Source organism: Cupressus sempervirens, chromosome 5 (assembly GCF_028749045.1).
Source record: "Cupressus sempervirens isolate cs-2001-9-10 chromosome 5, ASM2874904v1, whole genome shotgun sequence".
Classification (NCBI taxonomy): domain Eukaryota; kingdom Viridiplantae; phylum Streptophyta; class Pinopsida; order Cupressales; family Cupressaceae; genus Cupressus; species Cupressus sempervirens.
The window spans coordinates 587,935,635-587,963,555 of NC_143122.1; the positions used below are offsets into that span (position 1 = coordinate 587,935,635).

General features: G+C 36.5%; 1 protein-coding gene across 1 annotated transcript in view; it reads right to left on the reverse strand.

The window, feature by feature from the left end:
• Window positions 1–3,181: 3,181 nt before the first annotated feature.
• Window positions 3,182–27,921, reverse strand: part of LOC149557296 (uncharacterized) — a 135,886-nt gene continuing 111,146 nt past the window's right edge. Inside the window, exons 3-4 of the mRNA XM_089831984.1 lie at window positions 4,844–4,960; window positions 3,182–4,696 (exon numbers count right to left, since the gene is read on the reverse strand). Coding sequence (XP_089688110.1) covers window positions 3,653–4,696; window positions 4,844–4,960 — 1,161 coding nt within the window. The 3' untranslated portion in view covers window positions 3,182–3,652. The remainder of the gene's footprint in view (window positions 4,697–4,843; window positions 4,961–27,921) is intronic.

Consider the following 27,921-nt stretch of genomic DNA (forward strand, 5'->3'; position numbering starts at 1 on the left):
AATAAATTGTAGAAATTTGTCAACTGCTTAGCATTGTTCGTAGACTACTAATACACAACTATAAAATGTTCAAAAATGTTGCCACCACAACTACAAAATAGTCATGTTTATATACTAGGACAATATGATGAAGTTACATAATAACTCTTAAGAATTATTTCTTGGACATTTTTTTAACCTCCTTCAATCGTTGTAGGACAATCCCTAGTGTTTTCTAGCTTACTACATAGCATATTTCAATCATTGTAAGCCAATTCCTAGTGTTTTGTAACTTCCTACAACTGTTACCAGTTATAGGGAAATTCCTAAAATTATTGAATTTTTTTCAAAAGTTTATTTTGAATAATTGATAAATCATATAATTGATTTAACTTCTATTTTTACTCCACTTTTAGTACTGTTATAACATATAAAATTTTGGTATATAAAAATAAAATCGTCAGTTTTATTTACTTACTTTGTTGTTTAAATGTTGAAATTTTATTTTTGTTATTTATCACTTAAGAACAGGAATACGCTTGCATATTTTAAGATATTGTTTACTTTATGTACTTCATATCTTCAGTAAACAAACAATAGTGAAATTCTTGTTACAAAAATTAGTAGATTAACATCTGAAATCTAACAAGGATTAGTCAATTGTAGACGCTCAAAAATGGTTCACATCTACAACCTCATCACTTCTTCATACTAATTTGTCTCATTTTTCTCATTCTACTAACTTCGATCTTTTGGCCAGATTGACCATATTTTGTCATTCCTATCCCCTTTCACATCAATTTCATATCAACTCGAAATCACCCCAAATCAACTCGGAATCACTCGAAATTGGTCCTAAGCAACCCAAAACATATCAAACATCTCAAATCAATCATCATTTATCCGCTCCTAGGCGTTGTTGTGGCTTTCAGTGCCTTAGAAACCTATCAACTTATCAATCTTATCAATCTGACCTTAGTATTGTCATGGCTCTCAGTGTTAGGTCAAACTATCATTTATGTTATTCAATTTTTGACATTGTTGAGGCTTTCAATGTCGGATCATGGCATCATCAACCATTTTAATAATATTGACAATGTCCGTCAGTGTTATTATGATCAAACCTTATCAATCAATTTTAATCCTGTAGCATTTACACTGTCGATTAAATGTTACATATCAATTAATTCATGGCATGTGTCCTTGGCATGTTATCAATTTCGATTTATCAATTAATTTGACCATGTCTTTGGTCTACCTTTTCATCATCTTATTCGATATTCATCTTCATCACATTTTCATTAAAAGATACGATTGCATTCATTTAATCAATTTGGCCAATTATCTATTAATTTTCTCTATAGGATTAAATAACCTATAATTTAATCCTATTCTTTCTAATTATTCTTCCTAATTATCATCCTCAGTTAATTAATTTTATTAATTAATTGATTCATTATCTTCAAACCATGAAAATTCTTAATTTCCTAAGTTCCATTTTCCATCATTAATTCCTTTTTCTACTAATTCTTATTTTGTGAAATAAAAAAAAATTTAATTCAAATATTTCATCATCATGACACTTGGATATGACACCTCGTAGATTCTCCTTTGACACCTAGCTGAGATTTGTCATAATCAAATATTATTACCTCTTACGCACATCCCTATTTGGCTTATTCGTCATAGATTCTTAGCTTTAAGTGGGTTGAAGAATCTTATGACGCGTCATAGATTCTCTTCCACATTTAGCCAAATTTGACTCTCATGTGTCATAAAATCTTACATTTGGCATATTCTGTCATATGCGTCATAGGAATCTCTTGCCACATCGCATATCTATGAGTGACAAATCCAATGCTCTCACCCTCCATGAAAATTATAAAATAGACACCCTTCCTCTCATTTCGGATCTAAATGCTTAAGTTTTGAAAATCCAAATCTTTGAATCTTTGAGTCTCTACTTCTTTGCATGTTGCATTCTTGCTCTCACATTAAATCACACTTCAAGTATTCTCATGGCATGATCCACATCATAAGCTTCAGCTTCAACCTTGTGTGCACTATAGGCGAATTGGAGCTACAATCATTTGGAGAAGAAAGAAGGACATGAGAGGTACAAATGGAAAAGGGAGTTTTTGATTATGTTTGCTTTCTTTTAATTAGTTTGGCTTTCATGGTAGACTAGTGGGCGCTAACGTATGATTATTGAATTTTGTGATTTTCTCATAGTATGTTATGCTTCTAACCTGTTTTTCTAATCCTACATCAATTAATGGTTCTCAAATTACAGGCCGGAAAAACACATAAAAAGGTCTTACTGCTTACCATATTCGTTACTCTTATATTTTTTTTGAGCTTCGTACAAAAAGAAGAATAACACAAGGAAAATCCTTACGTCACAAATCTTTGTATAAAGTTCAAACTCGGCAATCGGCCCACATATCTCGAACTTGGAAGTTGATATAATCATAATATTGCACGTGCAAATTGATAATCGTAATGTCCAATGGCTATTGCTTCAACTGATTTACTGTGTTCACAACTTAATTTTAACTAACATACAAATTGTAAATGTATGGAAAAATGTTACAACTAATTTATCATATATTAAATTAACCCTTTCTATCCCTTGTGTTTCTTTAAAATAACCCGAGATACAAGCATACCGCGGGCAAGGCTGAGTCCCCGGTTTCAAATTGTACCTAAAAATTAGATATTGCTGTTTATTTATTATTACAGAAAACAGAATAAATGCAAGCTCGTGTCCACCAGATTCCAAACAAAGAGAACGGGGTTAAATTAATATTTGACAAGGAAAGGAAACGGAAGCAACCTCCTTATCAAGCACAAGTATTTATCCTTGTCTTCAAATAGCATGAGATGTAACGTTCTTATGTATGAATTATTTGCTGATTCCACTCATAACCAGTTACTAACAGCTCATCACATAAGGCGCTTACGCTTGATAAGAAAAAGATGCGAGAAAGGAAAATAATAATATAATTGCAACAGCAATAAGAGCAATGTTGACAAGTAAAAAATCATGCGGAACATGAAAACTGAGTATATAAAATCTGAGGGTGTCATTCAACGTTATGAGCATTCAGAAGGCATGTAAAAAATTAAATTCTTTGGCTTCTAAACATTCCATGGTTTGAACTTAACAAATCAATCCATTCAATCAAGGAAATCAAGCTCCTAAAGCCAAAAGTAGCATCCTATTTTTTAATTCCCTGTTATTGCATCTATTAAAACCATGGGTTCAAGGATGAGAATTGGCTAAGCTCCTCTTGGCTTGTCCATATTTCATTTTGGAATATATGAAAAACATTGAAGGACTGAGGATCACCATTTAAAGCCCTTTATACAAGATTCACTGGTGTTGATAGAAATGCAGAGTCGCTGATAAAAAAAATTATCTAATTACTTAGCATCTACAATTCTTATCATAACACTATATTAGAAACTCCCAAGAAAGACTTCATGCCTGCTAAATGCAATATACTGCAAAAGGTCTTACAGAAAGCGACCTGCATCTATCCTCCAAAAGTCCTTACAACTAGCTCCCCTGGTTTGAAAAGAAATACGGTGACATATAGAAACTCAGAGGAAACACTTTCTGAAAATAGTGTTACATCAACTATTCCAGCATGTATCTCACTTGTGTAACTCAATAGGGATTACTGAATGATGGACCTCCAAATGGACCAGAAAAATGTTGCAAACCAGACTCTGTGGGTTGAGAAACAAGACCTCTTTCCAACTCTTGATGATTAGGCACAGGCACACGGCGTGTATTTGAAGAACCTTGCATGGAATATAGTTTGTCTATCCTACTTTCTATCTCTGATGCATTCTTCATCCAATCGCCATTATCTGGGACTCTGTCTTGATTATACTCTCTGTAGTAATTTGGTTTCTTCGAGGGATGTAAAGTTGACGCGTTGTTTAACGTATCTTCTGAGACTCTTTTGTGAGTATGTAAACTAGATCCATCAATTTGTCCCTGCACAACACCTTGTGAGGCATAAAATTCAAGTTGTTCTTGTCGTCTGAGCTGTTCCACTTCCTGTTCATAACTTTGATAAACTCTATTAAAGTGTTCAGCCCTTTCTTGCCCTGAAATAGCTGATCTGTCATTATATGCATTTTTGTCCACAGGATTTAGCTGCAAAATCCTGTTTTGTTCTACTGTATCACTTGTAACAGTTTCTGGAAACCATGACCTAGATCTATGAACATAGTGATCAGAAGCCTCAAGAGAATCATGTCCCTGGAATTTACCTTTCTCTGCATCTTCATTGAACCTTGAACTAGATGCATATGAGGGGTGCACAGAATCATGATGTTTTTCATTATGATGAAAGTTACCTTCAACAGACCACTCATTAGTTGCCCTAGGCTGTATGATAGAGCTATATAGAGAACTTTGTAAGTATTTATCACTTCTATTCACATTATATGGACGGTTTACGGCTCTTAAATTGGTCAAATAATCTCTTTCCCTACCATAAATATTCTCTCCATCGCCCATAGTAGGCGAATTTTGAGGACTGATATCCATACTCTTTTCAGATTGAGTTTCTACTAGTTCCAAAGCTGAATGATTCCTTGATGAACCAGCATTGGGGTCACGTAATAATAAGCCTTGATGATTTTGTATCTTCACATCAACAAATCCTGCTGGGCAAAATAGTTGGATAAGAGAAGAAACCTGCCAAAAGTTTCAAAATTTAAATCAATAAAAGCTGCACATTTTAAAGGGATATTTTAATAATTCTCTAGATAGCAATATTGAATCAACATATGGAATAATAACAGGTACTAATATGTCCAAAAAGGACGTGAAAGAATTCAGGACCTGTTGGGAAGTGAGTTCATTAGTAAATTTGTTATGAGCAAAGTAATTGTCTTTTATTGATTCTCTGAAATCCTTCTCCGCAAGTGGCTTGCATTCCTTGCAAATACGAAAGCGCACCTGCTCAAACCAAAGACGCAAAGACTATAAGGTTTAAAAGAAAATATTGTCTATTTATAATCACCAAAAAGCAGTGACAATTTTATTTGAATAACTCCTACTGTGACATTTTGAAATTTATACTTTTTACAATTAGACCTGCACCAGCCATCTATCATCTTGGTTTTCTCAGTGCCAAATCTTCGGAAAAATGTACAATTAAAGTAAACCTCCTTTTTCTAAGCCCTTAAGCCATGGGATGTAGTGGGATACACGATGGCAGCTGGCTAAGGCCTCCATAAACATTAAGTTACCACTGTTATAGTTCCTTCGTATAATATTAGAGGCATTGTGGGTCTACATTGGAATTGATGGTTTGCTCCTCAATTATGTTATTAGATCCATATATTATTCAAGAATGACCTTGGCCCCACGAGTTTGAGAAAAAGGCATCTTTTCTTGGTTGGATCATATTAATAACCAAAAATCTCTCATAAATACCTCTTCATGATGTGGAGGGGTGATCAAGCACATAATACAAGCAACCTAACTCCAAATTTGTGGAAATTTGAAGTGCCTTATTAAGTACTAGGTGCACAATTCGGGATTTTCACCTAATTCACATCTTGGAGAATCTTTGGTTGAAAAAGAGGATTGGACACAAGTTAAGGTCAAAATTTTAGCATAGTTGAATTTGTCTTAAATAATTTATTAACAAAATTAGGGTTAGCATCACCATATTGTTTGATAACATCATGGCAAGGGCTTCAACAATGTGCAAGGTAAGGAATACAATCACATCAAAAAAGTCTTCTAACAAAAAAGACCTGGTTATTGATCAGATTCTGTCCCCATATTTTGCATTTAGTCTAAAATTGGCATCTACTAAGGCCAGGGAATTTTTTCGGTAGTGGCTTTCAAGTCAAATTGAGTAAGCTTGGCTATAAAGACACCAAAAGGGAAGACTAAGATAGAAGGTATGGATAGGCTTCAATTAACATCTTAAACCAAATATCTTCGCTCAAAGGTCTAATGTACTCTCTAAGGTCAGATTTGGGAGGACTAGGAAATCTTTCGGTAGTAGCTTTCAAGTTATAAATTGAGTAAGCTTTGCTACAAAGAAGCCAAGGGAAGACTAAGACAGGAGGTATGGATGGGCTTCACTTAACATCTTAAAACAAATATCTTTGCACAGAATTTAGTCTACTCTCTTAGGTCAGACACAGGAAGTGTCTAAATGGAATCTAGATTCTTGTTGCACTTTGATTTTACTCCAACTTAAGATCAATGCCCAACCAAATCTATCACAGGTTCTAGGCATTTATTGCCAAAGATGAATATGTACAAATTTGATGGCAAGGACCAAACCCCCTGGCTATGGTAAATGGAACATTTCTTTAATCTTCAATAAGTTCCATGTCAATAGAAGATCGCAATGGCATCCTTGTGTTTAAAACCAAATCAATTCATTTGGTATCAATGGCTATACGACAAAGAAACTGAAAGATCGCAAGGTATTTTTTCTTAGAGGAGCCCACAACAGATTATAGCAGTAGTCTAGCCATTAAGTGGTTCAGCCAGCTCATCAAATTAAAAGAAAACAGTTATGGATTATGCTCAACAATTACAGAGCCATTAGAAAAAAAGAGGAATATATATATATATATATATATATATATATATATATATATTGTGCTTCTAGATTTGACTATGAAAGGATTTTATGACTCCTTGAGCTCTCACTCATTTTGATGATGGAGTTGGCAATTTGGCTAAGGTAGTATGTTAGATGTTGTCATTAATGGTAACATAATGCAGTATTAAGGTCGCCAAAGTCAATAGTTAAGTTTTACATGAGGATACTTAGAAATTTGTCTAAGAAAGGATTACAGGGTACAGGCATAGTATTTTGTCCAGTGAGCTTCACAGAAGACAGATATGGTTTAGTGAGCTTAAGGGAAGGTAGTACAGACATCATATTGTTAAGGCCACTAAAGGTTTGGATATGACTTGCATATGTTTTGGTCAAGATTTCCAATAACTGGTTTAACATTGCACAAGGGCAACGGGCACAGTATAAAGATTTTGGTCAAGAAATTGTTTTGGCTTGTCAAAACAAGAACTTGACAAGGTAGGGATGACATCCTAGATGTTCACCCTCACATGGCAAAGTTTAATTTTGAGTTTTGGGAACATAAGAAGAAGGTTAAGCCAACAAGTTAACATTTTTGGTATAAACGAAGAACTTTTGGTCAAGCGAAGTAAGCAATTGTATTTATAATTGTTATGCGAGCACTTAGATGGTATTGTATAGATGCGAAATTGATGATCAGACCAGAGCAGGCTGTTGTATGAATGTTTTGTATGCAAGAGACTACAAGGACTAGTAGGATATTCAAGATATCAGCACAGTCAAAGTTTTGTATCTATCTATATAACTTGTAAAGTTGTATATGTATTTTTTAGGCAGAGGTCTCAGCTTGTATTTTGTATTGTACTTACAACTCCTCATATGGTTGAGGCTTTTAACAAGGCCTAGTCGTCTAACAAGGATAGATACTCTATATGCATGTAATAGATTCTTGCCAGAGTCAATATTTTTCAAAAGATACTTTAGATTAGTGGATCATTTTGTGGGTACCATCCCACCAGGGTTTTCCCTTAACTAAGGGTTCCTTAGTTAACAAATATGGTGTTATGAGTTTCTTTATGTTGTCCATGGTTTTGCTTTTCAGTTTACTCATATATGCAAGTTTAAGGTTTGTAAATGATATCCATAGTTAGGTAGAAAGTTGTTTACCCCTCACCGATCTCAGTTATATAAGTGAACTTTACTTTCTAACAATTGGTACGTCTAAATTACTCAAAAGCAGCCTAACAACTTGAGGGAGATCCCTATGGATTCAGTAGATTTGCAAAAGAACCTTGAAGCAGCTCTTGAGCAATTATATCTGGTTAATGATTTAAGAAATTAGCTAAAGGTTAAGCTAAGAGATGCACAACATTTTATTCAGAAATTGAAAGACCAGATTGAAAGCTCAAGATCCAAGAACAAGGAACTACCAGAACAATCAAGGATTATGAGTCAGCTACAGCTTAAGAAGGAAAATGAAATTTTAAAACAAGAACTTGAGATCACAGCATTGGAGATGAGCATGATGGAAGATGAACAAAAGAAACAACCAGATTTGAGATCTGAGAATGCAAATATGAGATCACAGACCAAGGTGACATCTGAACTTGAAAGTACAAAATTGAAGTATGATGAACTTGAGAAATATAATTACATAGTGAAAGGAGAGCTTACATAAACCAAGCAACATCTTGAGAAGTTGTATACAAGCACAAAAAAACTTGATGAACAAAGTATGGCACGGAGACCTGTAGGACATATGACAGGAATTGGCTAAGTTGAAGGTGAATCATCTAAAGGATCTGAAATCACAAAAGAACAAGAACTTGTACAACAACCTAGTCATCTAGCAGATCAGATCAAGCAAGTACCAAATCAGTATGAGCAACCTAGAGAACCAAGTAGACAATTCAATGGAAGATGCTTTGCATGCAACAAACTTGGACAAACCAAGAAGGATTGCAGAGGTCAGTATTCTAAACCCTTTTCTGGTTATTGTTTTAATTGCTTTACTTATGCACATAGATCTAGTTAATGTAGAAAACCTAATAAAAAATCAAACGTAAGAATGAATGAAAGAACTAACAATGCAGCTAGTACACCTTTAGGAATTAATAACATCATTACAAATGGAGTTATGTGTTATAAGTGCAACAATTCTGGACACGTTGCAAGAGATAGCAGACTACGGATTAATCAGTTTGGACCAAGATATGGAGACAGGGTTATGGCATGTCACATTTGCAATAATGTAGGTCACATAGCAAGATTTTGCAGATGTAATGGTTTCAACGGCAATATGAGAACACCCAACATAAGAACATCAAATATGAGATCACCCAGTACAAGAGGAAAAATGAACAATGTAAGAAGAGATCAGAATATGAATAAGAAGCAAGTAGAAAGCATTGATAAAACATTTGTAAAGGAAGGAACACCAGCAAACACAAAGGTATGGATAGAGAAGACAAAAGAGTTATTAGAGAACAAGACAGGAACAGTATCAAGTACTGTGATGGAGCTTAAAATTTCTGGTTTCCATTTTTTACCATGATGAGTAAGCAAAATATGACAAGTTGGTGTTGTTGATGCCTAGATGAAAAGGAGTAGTTCTAAGATTGCAAAATCTCAATAGAAGTTATCATTTTTTATATTCAAGTGGAGATAGTTTTGGGTGTCGTTTACTATGCAGAACTTCGAGGAGAGAGGGCAGCCATGAGAGAATGGATTTGCTGGTCACAAAGGAGTTCTTACCTGAATTGAAGGTTCTTACACATGTTCATCACATGAGCCTGAAGTCAGAGGTGAATCATCAATCTGGCCTTCACATCTACTTGGAATATTTGGAGAGGTCTCTTCCAGGGTGGATGTTTATGCATTAGGTTTTGTTCTTTATACAACTAATACCTGAACGGCTCTGCTAAGCATCATGTGCAGCAGTTTGTATTGTATGATCACTTTGGTGCTAATGCCATTGTTCTCAAAGACCTAACTTTTACAAAAGTACCAAGGAAAAAGCATGAACCTACTAGCATAAATAGGACCAGAGAATATCAGAAAAATCCACAGCTCATGGTTCATTTACTTCTGGGAAAATGAATATGTTTTAGAATATTCTTTTTCTTATTTAAATTGGAGTCCCATCTTTTGCAGCTATATTGAGGAAGATGATCTGCTGAAGTTAATGAGGAAAACAGAGGTTGAGGAAAGGAAATTACTTTCCCGGTCTCTTAATGACTCCAAAACTGCAGTTAAACAGCAACACAGATTCATCAATGCAGTTGTAATTATAATCATAGTAATGTTCTCTTTGGTACTTCTGGGCATTGCCAGCACCCATGCTATTGTTATCATCATTGGCACCCAGACTATAATTTGTTTACTAGGGAGATTGAGAACACTAATAGGATGAGAATGGGCCTTTGCCTCAGACATACAATGAATTATCAAAACATAAGTGAGAGATCAAATAGAAGATCTGCATTGCTACTGAAAATGAAGAATATGCTTGAGGGACTTCAAATTGAATATCAAATTTTGCCTGAAGAAGTGCCCAATAAGTTTGTGGGGTCTGCTGTAAGATGAGATCCTCATTCATTTCTAATGAGTTGAGGGAACAAAGCCCCATTGCTTTATGCACAGGAACAAGGCGCAGTTAAACAGCAACACAGATTCATCAATGCAGTTGTAATTATAATCATAGTAATGTTCTCTTTGGTACTTCTGGGCATTGCCAGCACCCATGCTATTGTTAACATCATGGCACCCAGACTATAATTTGTTTACTAGGGAGATTGAGAACACTAATAGGATGAGAATGGGCCTTTGCCTCAGACATACAATGAATTATCAAAACATAAGTGAGAGATCAAATAGAAGATCTGCATTGCTACTGAAAATGAAGAATATGCTTGAGGGACTTCAAATTGAATATCAAATTTTGCCTGAAGAAGTGCCCAATAAGTTTGTGGGGTCTGCTGTAAGATGAGATCCTCATTCATTTCTAATGAGTTGAGGGAACAAAGCCCCATTGCTTTGTGCACAGGAACAAGGTGAGGCCTCTGTATGTTATGATTCATGAACGGGCATGGATTGTCATGATAGCTTACAAAGTTTGCTGGGACAAGGGGTGCTATCATGTAGATATTCCTGCAGCCTTTAAAGGAGTTGATATGCTCTCTCTTTTTCTCGCCTGTAGTATCCCTTTTGCAGATCATTTTCTAGATGCTGTTGCTATCAGAGGATGCCACGATTTTTATTCTAGTTGCAGGGAGTATATTCATTTGTTCATATGCAAAGTCTTCATTTACATTCCTAACCTTTCCATTATAATATTTTGATGAATTTGTTCTATCAATTTTGGGCTAACTATATCATTTTAAGGCCATGAAATTTACCTCAGCTTATCTTATTTATGAGATAAATATTTCCATAGATTGTTCTAATATTTAAGTGTTATGTTTGTTCATGTAGCCATCTTAAAAGCAGGTCTCATCTTTTACAACCAGATTATAATATCAAGAAGATTAAGAGCATTAATAGTGTGAGAAAAGGCCTTCACCTCAGGCAGACAAGAAATTGTCTGGACATAGGATTTGTCACTCAATCTTCAGCATTTTTATCTTTGAAAACAAGTTGAGCTCTCTGTATGCCACATTGCCACTCAAACAAGGAATAGGGATATGGAAATGTTTGATGCTGCCAAAGAGAATTATGTAACTGTTGTTTTCTCGGAGTCAGACCACATCAAGTTTTGAAGTTGGCAAAGGAAATCCTGTCAATGATTCCTCTTTGTCAATCCAGAGAGTAGAAAATAATTTGGAGGAGGACACGCCTTTCACATTTTCTAAATTACATACTAGATCCAAGTTACAGACTGTAGATAAGGCAATTGCAATGTTTCAAACTGCTTCTGGGAATCCAGTGACAATGCATCCCTCATCCATCAAGAAAACCCTTGCTATTTTTGGGAAGTCGTCAACAGCAGCTTTACACAAGTCAGACAATGGATCCACTCCACAGAAAGCAAGGAAATTTTACATCAATGAGCACCCAGTGTTAATATATCTAATATCTCATTGTATTTGTTTCAGGTTTGATGATGGAGTGCGATGGAGCGAACCTGTGCGGGTGTTGAATGCACAATATCCTCATACCATATCAAATGTAAATGGAAGCCATGCATCTGGCGTCCGCCAAGTCTGTACACGTTGAAGATGAGACAGAAACATGGAGATGATGCGAGAGGCAAAGTATGAAGTTTGAACGGATGTGGAACCCGCGCTTCTAAGAATTTGTTAGTTCCGGCTACTGATGCGGATGGAAGAAATGCGATTATCTTTTTCCTTTGAAGGCGTTCACGGGAAGTGAACGAAATCATAGCAAATATTACAAGCCCAGGGAGGAATATAGTTGCTTGCTAAAAATCGAATCACATTACAAATCAATTAACATTGTTTAAACAAAGCAATGACATAACTGCTATAGCACAGGTTATATTAAAAAATATTAAGCATTGATTAGTTGCCTATGAAGGGTTGCGATGTTTGCTTGAGCAGCTGACAGCCCTCTATAAATATATGTAATAGAAAATCAAACAAACTACGATTCATATTCATACATGTACATTTCTATGAAAAAAAAAATTACGGCACCCATGATGTATTATATTCTTTTATTGGCAGAGAAATGAAGTTTTTTGAACAAAGCCCGTGGATTGAATTATGGAGCAAATTCATATGCGATTCCGGAATTGAAATGTAGTAAATAGATCATCTATAAGGAGTGTCTTTATTGCAATTTTATTTCCGGCAAAGTTATTTATTTTAAATTTTGGAGTTTTAAATTATTATTAAGTTGTGTCCTTTATAAATGATTTTTTTTATTATTTTCTATAAATATTTTAATATTGGGATAAGTGGATTGGGTCATTATTGCATTTTAAATCAGATAAACATAAATATTATGAAATATTTAATTATTTTCGTATTTATGTCTAATTTGTCTCTGCAGGAGTTAAAGTGCATTTTAGACTAGTTTAAAATGCGTTTATATAATTGATCCGTCACGTCTGAATTATTAAAATTGTTTATAGTTAAGATATATTAAACTTTATAAAGTTGTACGTCTCAACATATAATATTGACTCTGATTGCTCATTTAATTAAGCACTGGTCTTTTACTCCTAATTCATAATCCATATGCTGGCAACTGTTTCATTTCTTTCCATTGAAGAATTAGTATATTCATTTGTTGCAATCACTTGTAATAATCACTTTTATTTAAAAAACATTTATACAATTATTTACTTTTATTCTTAATTCGTAATTTGCAATCTTAAAGCTTTCTATAATTCTTGTCATTTTGAAAGCTTTTATCGCATTCGTGTTTTAACCGATCTGCTTTAAGCATCTTGGATATAAGGTGGTTGTCCAGAATCAAGTACACCCGCCTTGGTTTTGCAAAGCCGAAAGCGCAGGAGATTTAGATCACGTCGATCAATCTCATCAAGTTGGCCTTAACCAGTTGGACATCCCAGCATCGAGCAGGCAAGGCTCGTAGGATTCCAATCTGCAGTTTTGGGAACCAACATACTGGACCCTCTACATCTACAGGAATTATCAATGTTTAAGCATAAACAAGGGATATTTCACCAAAAATTTGGCAGACCCCTGATTGGTGGAATTAAGTTCCACGCAATTTGTTGTAGCATGAAACAATGATGAAGAATCTAAATCTAATGTCACAGAATTTTATATGCACGTGTGCAAGGCTGGCAAAGAATTGAAGAGTTCTAGTATTTAGAACAGCTTTTTGGTTGTACTCCTGGATGCATTAGTTGCAGATCACATTTTACAATGAGTTAAGGATTAAAATCAAACAAATTCATCACCATTTGAACACTTAGAAAGAGTAGAAAGATAGCAGGAAGGATTCAAGGTAAATTGAAAAGTTTGGAGATGAATTCGTAGATGCCCTAAATGCAAGCAGTAAAGGTATTTATGTTGTTTGTAAGGATGAGGAAGCTTTGCATTTGAACTGTATTTGAAGTTATGGCAACTCCAGTAGTATGTGATATAAGGTAACACCCAAGGTATCAATTTAAGAAACACCCTTTCATTTCTTTGGGAGTTGACCCAGTGGGAGCTTTCTTGCAAATTCCAGACAGAATTTTGCATGTAGAAGATATCCATGCTTATATTCATTGCAAATTTGAAACTATAGGAGATAGTGACATCTTTGCAGACCTAGATAAGGTTTATAACAATGATAAGTCTTAAAAGCAAGGGTTTGAGTAATTAGGACAGTTGAACATCACTTGGTACATGTTTTACGAAGATTCTGATCATCCAGAATGGACAAGGATCATAGTAAGTAGATTTCAGGATAATATGCTTTGGATTAGTGATCAGCCTATAATGATAACCAATTACCTAATTCACCAATTGACTGGACTAAGATGGCATTGTTCCTATTGCTGAAATACAAGTAAAGAAGTTAGCTGGGGCTAACACTGGAGCAGTGATACAATCAGCCAAACAGCTGTCAGAGTAATTAGCAAGATAATTGGACATAAGATGAACTGCAGCTCAAGGCCAAATTCAGTATCAGCTGGATTTATCCATGCAACATATAAGATGATAGTGGGTAAGGAACAAGTTAACATGTGTGAGATTCTGAGATTGCAGTTGATTGAGAATGTTAAAACAATAAAACAAGACAAATATACCCCTTTCATATTTGAATCATTGCTCATTCACTTATTCTTCCAAAAAATCAATGGATTTCATAATGTGCCTAATAATGAGCGGAGCATTGGTAGATGTCCTATGGATCTGGTTGCAAAGTATTACAGGAACCAATCTAAGGATAAGATCACAAAGGATATAACACGGATGATTAAGTCTTTTCAATTGAAATGAAACAAAGATTCAGAATTCATAAGTCTATTGTTAAAAAATACAAGGATGGTATATGCTTTATGGTGGAAAATGACTTTACATGTATGGAGGTTGTAGAACCAAGAGAAATCATTATTCAACCAATGGGATATGAAGTGACTGAAGAAACACTTGAAGGCTATGCCAAGGTTATGTTAAATTCCAAAAGGTTAATTGAATGCCCTAGATGGGATACCTATGAGGAGAAATCCAGTGAAGTTAGACAACAATTGTACAATGGTGCAAGGAAAAAGAAAGTAGCTAAAAAGATTGTAATGTCCCCACTTTTAGGGTTATATTGGGACACTAATACTTGCAAAATAAATGTTAGGCTTAAATAATAACAATTATAAATATACTCTTCTTGTCATAGTTCTAGTCATTATCTCATTCTCATCTAGCCATATATATAGGGTTACTCATCTCTCCCACTGGCACGATAGCCATTTATATGAGGATCTCACTTCCTACACTGGCACTATATATGCATTACTCATTTAGCCATTTATACATGGAATAAAGTAACTACTCGCACTGGAACAATAAGCCATTTATACGATAGGTTACATCACATGCACTAGCACTATGAGATTCCATCAATTCCCATCTTAGCCATTTATATAAAGATGACTCATGACTCTATACTGTCATGAAGCCATTTATATAGGCGAGCAATGTCCTTATACTGGCACTATGGGTTCTCAATTCATTTTTGTTAGAAATATACAAACTAATTTATTTATTTATATTTCTAAATATCACCTAAAAAGAATTATAATATCTTTCAATAATATATATATATATATATATATATATATTCATTTAATATTTTAATGTAGAATGAGACTTAACAATATAAATGTCCTTAGTTATTTAAGGTACTACTCATAAGGCCATCCAGGCGTCTATTAGTTTAATAAACCTTACCTTATGTGTGAGCTCTTGTTCTCTATGTGCGATAAGTATGGCTAGTCTTGGGGTATGGGCCCCCCTCTTCCACATGCGATCCTCGTGCTGTGATTAATGGAGTTATTTGCCTTGACTTGGGACAATGTATGCCGTCTGGGATCAGTGTTGTTACCTTGTCTTTTCCACGGTATTCGTGACTTGTCTTTAAACTGTGTCTTCCTCTCCACAACACCTTTTTCCTTCCCCTTTCGGGTATGGACCTATGCGTTAGTGTCTTCCGTAGGCAGTGTGCCAAAAGCTTGCTCGCTCTTATCCACGTCACTCTTGATAGATCGTATTACAGCTTACTCCTCCTACAATAGGTATTTGCAATGTTTATAACCTGCAATGAAATCTGTCTCTTCCATGTGGCTATGGTAGTTATGTCCTTCGTAGTCCTTAATGTGTGTTCTCTCCTTGTTCATCCACAAACTATAGTTTAAGTGGCAACAACTGCAACGTTCGAATTTATTTATGGCTCTTGCTGGCACTATTGTTGATACCCCCATGATCCTCCAAAGTACGGCCCTTATAATACTTATATATATGGTGGGTCTACCACATCGCAACTCTTATCTAAGGGTTGCGATTATATATGCCTTTTCATATATTTTAATATATTTATATCTACATTTATTTCCTATCATAAAAGTATTAGTTTTAGTAATCTATTTGTCTAATCATTTAATGAAATATATTACTATTTTATATTATCTTATCAATGTATTAGGATTTCTTATTATTATGTCTTTTTAATATTTATTGCTAGTTATTATGATATAGAGATGCATAATGTTATTATTATTATCATAGGCAATCAAAAATAATGATTCAAATATATATATTTATATGTCCATAGGGGGTTATTACAAAGATTGAACAAATGATTAAGGAATCCGGGATGACTAAAGAAGAATGGCAGGAAGCCAAACAGATTGCAACAGAGATGCATAACAGTGGATAGTCTAGTGTGCTTGTGGTGAAACCACTTGCAATTGAAGCAGCATCACCAGCAGCAACAGTTTTAGCAGCAGCAGAGCAAGTATCAGCAGAGAAAGAAGTTGAAATAACCCATGTTCAAGAGACTCCACAATCTAAGGCTACAAGGTCAACAAGAACTTAACCATCAGTAACAGTTAAAATAGAGGTTGAGGAAGAAACACCTAAGAAAACCAAAAAGGTTAAGGCAATAGCACATGGCCCTACACCTAAGAAGCCAAAGATTATACTTAAGAGCAAAAGGAAGAAGAATCAAGAAGAAGAAGTACCACATCAAGTTGAACAGGATATACAAGCAGAAAAGAAAAATGTTGAGCAAGAATCTAGCAAGAAGAGGTTTTGGAAACCAGCACTCAACACCAGAATACTTGAAGAAGGTAACTTAGATCAGTTGAATAAATTCTATGATAAATATGATAAGAATTAGCAGAGACAATTGGAAATCACTGTGATAAGGTATCTTTTGAAATTCAAAAAATTAGTTATTGAGTTGAAAGGCAGCATACCAGATGATCTTTTTAAGAAGTTAGAAGGAAAGAGATTAAGAGCAGTTGAAGAGGATAAGAAGATCAGACAAATAACTATAAATACACTTTGTACAGTATTTATTAAGTGATGATCATTTGAAAAGTATTCTTAAGAAGTTGGAACCACTTATGAGGAGAAAGATGAGACCAGTACATATAATGGTAGGACAATATGAAGTACAAGTTGAGGCAAACAAAGTAGTATATAAAGTCTTAAGTGATCCAGACACAATGAAGCCAGCATCAATTGAAATTCAGATTGCTGGACCTACAATTTGACTACTAATGACAAGGACACTGAACAAGTTGTGAGCACAGTTACCCAACCTGATGTATATATTGAAGGAATTCCATTCATTCTTGATGCAACACTTGATGAAGACCCCTTAAAAGACCAAACAGTTGTTGGCAATTTGGACACTGAAGTAACAGATAAAGTCACTGATGACAGCAGTAGTCATGAGAATCAGACAGATCAGATGGATATACAAGATCAAGTCACAGATACTCAATGAACGGCAAATGCAAAAGCCACTGAAGAGCAAGGAAAAGATGTAACACATGATCAATCTATTCAGCGAAGTGAGGATGCAATTAAGGTCACAGTAATAGCAATGACAGATGACAACACATCCATGTTACAACCAGGACCTCACTACGCAGAACAAGTACTGTCAGAACAAAGGACTGAGACTGAGCAAAAGGAAATGAAAGAGCAGAAGCTAGATGAGGAACATAGGACAGAGGAAATTAGACAAGAAACACAGAATGTGGTAATACAAACTCCTACAAAATCAGTTGATAAAGGCAAAGAAAGTGCTAGTACTTCCATACCTACATTGGAAACGTTTTTTAAAGGAGACATTTCAAACTTGATGAAAGGAGATATGTACCCAAAGATTTTTATGCAATTGTTAGCATTTGCATTCACTAAAGCAGTTTAGAAGGCAGAGGAGAAGACGACATACACACAGAGCCTTACAATTGGCATTTGATAGACTTCAAAAGACTATACCATTTCAAATCCAATTTGTAGAGCAGGACATGGACAAGAAATTAGAAATGTTTATTGAAGAATTTGATGCACACTTCACCACTCTTGAGGAGACTGCAAAGGTAAAAGTACAAACACGATGCTATGTTAATCAAGTATTTGAGAATGTGAAAAATGATTTAATTGTCTACGACACTTGCATCAAAGATTTAAGGGAAGGGAAGCAAGTCGATGTTGAATATACAAGGGCACATAAACACACTTCTGAGATCACAAAGGCCATTAAGGAAAAGGAAACAGAGATAGAAAAGTTGGCAGAGGAAACAAAGTCTAATAATGTCAACATTATTGAAGTTGATCAGAAAGTGAGCAAGGCATATGATGAGTTGAAATTTTTGGAACAGGACAGAGATAAGTTAACAAGAAAATTCAGTCTGCTGAAAGACCACGTCACCAAGAATTAATTTATTACGAAAGCAATTGGACACACTCCTAGATGCCAAGAAATCATATGAGAAATTTGCAATCATTGATCTTAATGGAGGTGAAATTGCAGCTTATGGATTGTGTGCAATGATCAATGTAGAAGAGATAGTAAAATATACTTTGGATACAGAGTTTGCAACCTCGAAGACAAATTTTGCAAACTGTATGACAATTTTGACAACAAACCAAGCTTTAGAAAGGGGGAGAAGGGCAAATTTTTGACATGTACATAGCAAGTTTTGTCTCAGCTTTGTCATTGACGTCAAAGGGGCAGAAGATCAGTGAAATATTATAAGTATGAAAGGCGTGTACAGTTTATTAAGTACATAGTAAGGGGGAGCATTTATATAGATAATGACTATAATCAAAGGAAGAATATAGCAGATAGTTGTATGATGGTATGGAGTGTATATCAATGATCTACAGTTTTGAAATTTTGAAATTTTGTTTTGGCCACTAGTTTTGAATCTTGATGTTTTGAGTTTTTGGAGAAGTATATTATACTTAGCCAATTTTCCTCTATGTCGTCATCATTGCCAAAAGGGGAGATTGTTGGCAATTTGGCTAAGCTCGTATGCTAGGTGTTGTCATTAATGGCAACATAATGCAGTATTGAGGTCACCATCATTAAGCATTAAGTTTTACATAAGGATACTTTAGAAAATTGTTAAGTATAAAAAAGGATTATAGGGTAGAGGTAGAGTATTTTGTTCACTGAGCTTCACAAAAGACAGATATAATTTAGGGCACAGTTTAAAATCTCATTGAGAAGTGGCAGATATACCAACTTCTTGTGAGAAGTTTTGCCCGGCAAGAAAATACATAGTTTTCACACCAAAATCTCGATCGAGAGGTTTCAAACTTCTTGCTGAGAAGTTGATGATATATCATTGAGAAATCACACACTTCTCCTGAGAAGCTGAAAAAATCTCATGGGCAGCCCAGTGAAATACCATTTAGTGGCCCATCTAAAAAATTGCAAGCGTTGGAGGAGAGAAGAAGGGTTTTGGGGGAGACAAATAGTCATATGAAGCCTTGTAGATTGATTGAAAGTAGATTTGAAGAGATATTTCAAGAAAGTACCTATTTGAAAAAGAGTTGTTTTAAACTAGGATCGGATGACATTCAGAAGGACAGTAGTAAGAGTGAGGATATAGATGATGAGTTATTGCTAGTGACAACACCAACTACATCCAGGATGGATATTGAGTCACAACTACAATGGACTGCTAGGGCTAGACCCCCTCCTAATCCCATAGTTTTTACTAGAGCTACTAGGAAGGGGAGGAGGAAGATGTAGACCATTTTTATATTGTATTTGATATTTGTATTTGATTTTCTTTTTACAAAGAAAATATACTATTTTAAGTTTGCTTTAGAGTTCAGAGTCTCTGACTATGGTTGTTAGCCATCACCGATCCACATTAGGATGCAATTTTGTTACATATTGCATTTAGATATATCTAGATCAGCTTGTTTGGTTTGTTTACTCATTTATTGATTCAATAGATGCATCTCCTTATTGAATTTTGCAAAAAAATGCATTTTCGATTTTTTTTTTTTTTTAATTTTTAAGATTTCTGATATTTTCTCAAAAGTTACGAGTTAATCTCCAATATTTGCCGAAGGAAAAAAATTGCCTCGCCGATAAGTGGCAGAGAACGAGATTATGAACTAAGGTTTAGCGAGCTTAAGGGAAGGTAGTATGGACATCATAGAAGATACCAAGGCCGCTAAAGGTTTGGATGCGACTTGAATATGTTTTGGTTAAGATTTCCAATAACAAGTTTTGGTATTTAAACCTTTAGTTGAAAGACTCTGGGAAATCTATTATTGTTCTTTAGATAGATAATGGGGGGAAATTTTGTTCTACTAAATTCTCTAGCTTCTGTGATATTCATGGCATTAGGCGCCAATTAACAACACCCCACACACCACAACAAAATAGTGTAGTTGAACGTCAAAATAGAACAATCACCAAGAGGGCCAGATCCATGCTTGAATGCTGACATGTTCCGAAGAAGTTCTAGGCAAAAGCAGTTAACATTGCAATCTATCTTTTGAATTGGACACCCACTGTGGTGATAAATGTTAAGACTCTAGAAGAGGCTTGATCAAGTCGCAAACCCAAAATCAATCCCTTGAAGGTTTTTGGCTCTCTTGCCTATGTTTGGATCCCTGATGCGTCACGCACCAAGTTGGATGCCAAGAGTTAGAAACTCATGCTTACTGAATACACTAGTCTTCACAAAGCCTACCACTTGATCGACACTAAGACATCTCGTCTCCTATACAATCGCGATGTAGTGTTTGATGAACAAGAAAAAAAATTTGCTGGTTTCTATTGTTCCTATTCCAGAAGATCAGCCTCTAAAGGCTCATAATTTGGGAGTTCGACTTCCGTTAGGCCCACTTGATGGGAGGGCTCCAGCAGCTCCTACAATTGTAATTATACCAGTGATTCCTATACAAACACCTATGGCTTCTCCTACAGGATCACCCAAATCTGTAGATGCTTCACCTGAGTTTGACCCAAATTCTTCTTATGAGGAACCCGATCAAAGAGCATCTCTTGATGCTAATGTTGGTCCTTCTCTCCAGCTTAAGTGGTGGGCTAAGGCACTTACTGATCTTCAAGATGATGAGCTCATGGATGGGATAACTACTCAGAAAAAAAGAAAACATACAGAGTCAGTTAATTTTGCTCTTATGGCCAACATTCTTAGTGTGTTTTAAACTCAGAAATACTCTAAGGCTAAAGGAATTCCAGAGTGGGAACAGGCCATGCACTCAGAACACCAAAGCCTGTTGAAGAATCACACCTGGGTCCTTTCTGATCTTCCCTCAGGGAATAAACCCATTGGCTGTAAATGGGTTTACAAAATGAAATTCAAGTCTGATGGTACTTTGGATAAGTACAAAGCTCAGTTAATTGCAAAGGGCTTTTCTCAGCGTCAGGGCATTAATTATGAGACCTTTACTTCTACAGCAAAGATGAGAACTATCAAATTAGTCCAAGCCATGGCAGCTCAGTTTGGCTAGAAGGTCCATCAAATGCACGTAAAGAGTGCTTTTCTAAATTACGACCTACAAGAAAAGGTCTACATGACGCAGCCTCCTGATTTCAAGGTCGCTAGTAAAGAATATCAGGTTATCAGGTTAGTGAAAGCTCTCTATGGTTTGAAGCAGACCCCTGAGGCATGGTACATAAAAAATGATAAGTACCACAGTGATCAAGGCTTCTAGAGGAGTTCCTCAGACTCAAATTTGTACATCAAGACTAATGACAGTGACATCATCCTTCTAGTCATTTATGTGGATGATTTGATCATCACTAGCAATTCAACGTGTTTGATTCAAAGAATCAAATAGAATTTATGCCAGTCTTTTGATATGACTCATCTCGGGCTTATGCATTATCGCCTAAGGTGTTGAGGTTTTACAGCTTTCTTCTGGTAAATTCATTTCTTAGTGCAAATATGTCAAGGCTCTATTAGACAAAATTCGTATGCAAGATTGCAAGCCTTCATCTACACACATGGAGAAAGGTCTGAAGTTATCAACCAAGCCTGATTCTCCTCCAATTCATGATACTACATAAAAGCAACTAGTAGGCAGCCTCATCTACCTCTCTACTACTAAACCTGATACCAGCTACATGTCACATTTTATGACAGCGTCTACGGTTGATCATTGGATGGCAAAAAAGCGTGTACATTGTTATATGAAGGGCACTACATATTATGGACTTCTTTGCTCTCAGAGTTCTAACACTAGACTCAATGGGTTCACAAATTCAGATTAGGCAGGATCTGTTGACAATAAAAAATCAACTTTTGGATGTGTTTGGTTTGGGATCCGGTGTCATCACATGGACTAGTAAGAAGCCTAGACTACATCTATTCCACCAACTTCATTGCTCCAACTGAGAGTCTCATGTGCAACCTCTTCTGTAGAGTCCTGACTATTTTTTATTGATAACATCATCACAAAACTAAGTCCCTACAGTGTAGACTTTGAGTGCTTGTTCTTTTCTTTTGTCACCCTTCTTGAGGGTAAGAGAGTTCCAAATGCTTCAGATATGGATGTTGGAGAGAAGTCAGGAAGGGTGTTTCCATCTAAATCCTTGATTATTTTATCTTTGGGGCTATAATGTTCTGCACACTCTAAAGTTCATTATGTTGAAAGGAGAAAAACCGGTTGTGGCCAAATGTCTTGGTTGATGGTCTATGTATACAAACACCCTTTGGTTGAACTCATTCATATCAAAGCCACCAATGTTAGTGTCTGCAATTTTTGCCCATTTTGAAATAATCTTTTATTCGGGGTAGAAGCCTCTCTTCTATTTCTTTATTAGTTGTCCTCTAGTTTTATCTCCTCCCATAGGTTTTGTGTAATGTTTCGACTTTAGCAATTGTCCAGTTGTGTGACCATTAGCCTTTTCTTTTATTTTATTTTATTTCATTTATCCCACATTGCTTGTGTAAAGTGGTTGACCTTATGAAGTAGGAATAAAAGGAGAGCTTGTGGCTATTGTTAGGCAAGGTTGAATATGAGAAGAAGTTGGATGCATGAGTTACAGATATGTTCTTGGCATTAGAGGACATCTATCCTCTCTTGTGACATTCTAGACATCATTCCCTTGGGGTTTGGCCTTTGGAGTTCATTGCTATTAGCTTCATTAATAGGCAGCTTGGGCACATTTCCAGCTATAGGTGGATTGGGTGTTTGCTCATACCATTCTCATTCCTTGTCCGATACTTATGTCATTGTGGAGGAATGTTTTTATGAGGGTCTTGAACTAATTGAAGGCAGTTTTTACTGTATCAGCACTGTAGCGCAGCACTATTCATATTACTGTAGCAGCAAGTTGGGAAATCATGACTGGAATAACATGTTATAATGCTGGAGTAATTAGTGAGTTGAAAAGTTGCTATGTATTTGATTTTATTAGCTACAAAACTAATATTATTTCAATAGTAGTTCAATCTTCAATCTTGCATAAATTCCTTCTTGTTCATATTATGTGATTTCAAATCTATGCAAAGACATTAAAATCACTATCAGCAGTTGGTTCTATTTTTTGGGCATTTCTAAGGTGCCCATTACAATGGTATTAGAGCTATAAGTCCTACCATTGTAGGGAATTTGGGACAACAAGATAGAGGGAAAAGTGTTTGACGAAATGTCAAAACACAAAAATCAAAAATTAAAAAGGCTAAGCATTTATGTTTCAGCATGCGACAGGGGTTTTATAATTTCTGCAATACCAAAGCAAGACAAAGTAGGAGTTCAGACTTGCAGAGCAAACAGTCTAGTTCATCCGTGCAAAGGGGCATAAAATCCAGTCATACAGACACAGAGGAGATATTCTTTGAACAAGACAGCGGCATGGGTGCAAGATGATAGGAATACAGGATTAGGTGGAGGTAGGAATACCACTCTAGATCAAGAGGTAATGTTCAGATGGTTACTAGGTACATTAGAGGAGGGGCAGCATATGCAACATGAGCAAAATAGGCAAACGGATATGATGTTGCAGCTTATGGCTAGACAGATGGGTGCCAATATTAATCCAAGTAATGCCAATAATGGAAACAATAACAATGGGGCAAACGATAACAATAGGGGCAATGATAATAATGGAGGCCGAGGCAACAACAACGGTCCTGAGAATAACATTAATGGTAATAATGGACATGGCAACAATGTGAATGAGGCTGATAACTTTAGACACGTTACACGCCCAACTCGAACAACAAGCTCGAGACCTCTTGTACCCACCTTCCCACCCAGAGATCCGGTTCAACCAAGTAATGAACCGCAAATTACCGAGTTACAGGATCAGTTCAGGAGGGATTGGGAGGCTAGTGGACCAAATTCAGGCAAACATTTCCCTCAGAGATTATATGGACTTGAGGATGAGACACATGCCCAAATCAGGAGGGAGAAATTAAAACTTTGGGCTAAGAAAGAAAGTTGGGAAACTTTCTTTACCTTATCATGACGCTTCAGGGAAGATGACTGCACGAGCTTGGGTGCAGAAGGTAGATACATACTTCCAGCTAAATCCTATGCCTGAGGAGGAGGCTATCAAGTATGTGGCTATTCATTTGGATGGTCCAGCACATGAGTGGTGGCAACATGGCATGGTAACCCTGGGACATAGTCAAATCACATCTTACAAGGAGTTCACTAAGAGACTCATAGAGATATTTGATACCAAGGATCCCGAGTTACAATTTAAGGAGTTGGCACAACTCAAGCAGTGGGGATCAGTTGAGACGTATATCAGTGAATTTCAAAAGTTAGCTATGTTGGTCACAGATATTTCAGAGCGGAGGTTAGTAGTGTTGTTTATGGATGGACTCTCAAATCCCTTACGAGGTTGGGTCAAGAGACATGACTCAGCTACGTTATAGGAGGCCACTAAAAAGGCTCGTGACTTAGCACCTTCTTCTTTTAAGAGCAGATTTCAGCACAGGGATTCATACATGAAGAAGGACAAGGAGAAGGACAAAAAATCTTTTCACAAGGATGCTCAGCGAAAAAGGAATAAGTTGGATAATGACACCCTAAATAAGTTAAGAAAAAAGAAGCTATGTTTTCATTGCAGAGAACCTTGGGACTTATCTCATAAGTGTCCTCTCAAGGCTACGGCAAATCAAATGGAGTATTTCTCAACAAAGGAGTCAGAGTCAGAGAGGGAGTATCAGCACTCTAATTCAGAGGAGGATAGCACTACAAAGGAGAGCAGCATTCCTAAGGATGAGAAGTCATTGGCATGATTAACAGGGGCTTAGAAGGCGATCACATTCAAGGCCAGGGGTACTATCCAGGGGCAAAAAGTGATCTCACTCATTGACACTAGGGCTACACATAATTTCATAGATGCACAATTGGTAGCCAAGAGAGGTTACAGACCGAGGAGCACGCCGAGTTTAGAGTCATAGTAGCTAATGGAGACAAATTATTATGCACTCAGAAGATATCTAATCTTCACATCAGGTTTGGAGATGGCTATGAGTTGGAGGATGAGTTCTATGTGGTAGACATGGGAGACTATGATGTCATCCTCGACATGACATAGATGGCCTCGCTAGTCGAGTTCACACTCAACCTCGCGAAATTGGAGATGAGGTTTCAGCATGAGAGGAGAACTATAGTACTTAGAGGACTTTCAGATGGAGTTGCAGAGTAGTCTCCCTAAGGAGAATGCAGAGACTTTTTCGACATAATCACATAGAGTGGGCAGCAGATTATTTCACTATGCCAGCTTCACGGGAGCCACAGGTGAAGAGTCATCCACCAGATATCCAGGAGATACTTGATAGGACGATGGGACGATGCGCACGTGCATCGATTACAGTGCATTAAATAATAAGACCATTAAGAACAGATATCCCATCCCATGGATAGATGAGTTGATTAATGAATTGCATGGTGCATGCTTTTTTACGAAGATTGATTTATGGTCAAGGTATCATCAAATCAGTATGAGGGAGGAGGACAATGAGAAGACAACTTTTCGGTGTCACTATGGCCACTTCGAGTTTTTGGTTATGCCATTTCGGCTATAACCAATGCCCCTGCTACATTCTAGAGTTGCATGAATCAGGTATTCAGGGGGCATCTTACTAGAGTTGTCCTGATTTTCTTTGGTGACATTTTAGTCTTCAGTAATGCTTGGAAGGAGCATTTACAACATCTTGAGATGGTGTTGTCCATTTTGGAGAAAAAGTCACTATATGCCAAGGAATCTAAGTGTGAGTTTGGGTTGACTGAGCTACTATACCTTGGGTATATCATCAGTGCAGATGGAGTTCAAGTAGATCCCGAAGAGATTAGAGCTATTGTTGATTAGCCTACTCCTACGAACCTTACACAGCTTAAGGGGTTCTTTGTCTCTATGGATTTTGCAAGAGATTTGTTAAGGGATTTTCATAGATTGTTGCACCCTTGACAGACCTTACTATTTAAGGGGCCTTCAAATGGACAAGGGCAGCTCAGAGAAGCTTTGATCATTTCAAGAAGGTGATGTCATCATGTCCAGTACTAGCTCTACCGGACTTCACGAAGCCATTTGAGCTTTATGGTGATGCATCAGGTGATGGGACTAGGGCAATCTTGATGCAAGAGAAGCATCTCATTGCCTTTGAGAGTAGGAAGCTCCATGGAGTGGAGAGGAGCTATTCCATCTATGATCGAGAGATGTTGGCTATTATGCATGCATTGGCCAAATTTCAGCCCTACCTAGTTGGGGGGAAGTTTGTTATCAAGATTGATCAAAACAACATCAAATACTTCATGAGCCAGCGTGATTTGAATGATAGACAACAAAAGTGGATTACGAAGTTGCAGGCCTAAGACTTTGACATTGAGTTTGTGCTCTAGTTGAGATTACAAGAGATTGGAGAAATAAGATTACAGCATAGTATGTGAGTGACACTTAGCCTTCTGTAGTGATTGTAGGCACCATACAGGATGATCATTATGTGGTGATGGACGAATGGATCAAGTTCCAAAGTAGGATATATCTGATTCCTTCATCACAGTTTAGGGAGGTAATACTGAAGCCATTTCACGATTCACCTACAGCTAGACATCCAAGCGTCTTTAAGACCTACAAGCCAATCCGTGAGCGATTCACATGGAAAGGGCTCGAGGATGATGTTCAGAAGCATGTCAAGGAGTGTACAGTTTGTCAACAGAATAAAGGAGAGCACACATATCCTGCAAGGTTGTTACAGCCTTTACCCATTCCGAATAGGAAATGGGAAAGTATTTCTATGGACTTCATCACCGGGCTACCATGAGTACAGGGGAGAGATTGCATCTATGTGATAGTTGACCCGCTGACGAGGTTTTCTCACTTCTTTGCTATTCCATCCACCTACATAGCAGCACAGGTGGCCGATCTTTTCTTCAGAGAGATATTCAAGTTACATGGGCTACCTAGTTTCATTGTCAATGATCGGGATAGTAAATTTATGAGTACTTTTTGGTAGGAATTGTTTGGGTTGTGTGATACAAATCTTACACCTGGCACTAGTTATCATCCTCAAACAGATGGGCAGACAAAGATTGTGAATAAATGAGTAGAAGGATATCTGAGGAACTATGTGACTGCACAACAGAGGGCTTGGGACAAATGGCTACATATAGGAGAGTAGTGTTATAACACCACTTATCATATGTCCATCGAGATGACTCCATTCATGGCACTGTATGGTTATGAAGCACCTAGTTTCATGGATCTGGTTTTGGGGGATAGTAGAGCGCCCAAAGCTAAAAACATCTTTAAGGATAGTAAGGATATTTTGAGGGTGCTCAAGGAGAATATATAGCAAGCCCAAAATCAGTAGAAACTGTATGCTGACCAGCATTGGATAGAGCGCAGCTTTGAGGTTGGGGATATGGTTTACTTAAGGCTACAACCATACAAACAGTGATCA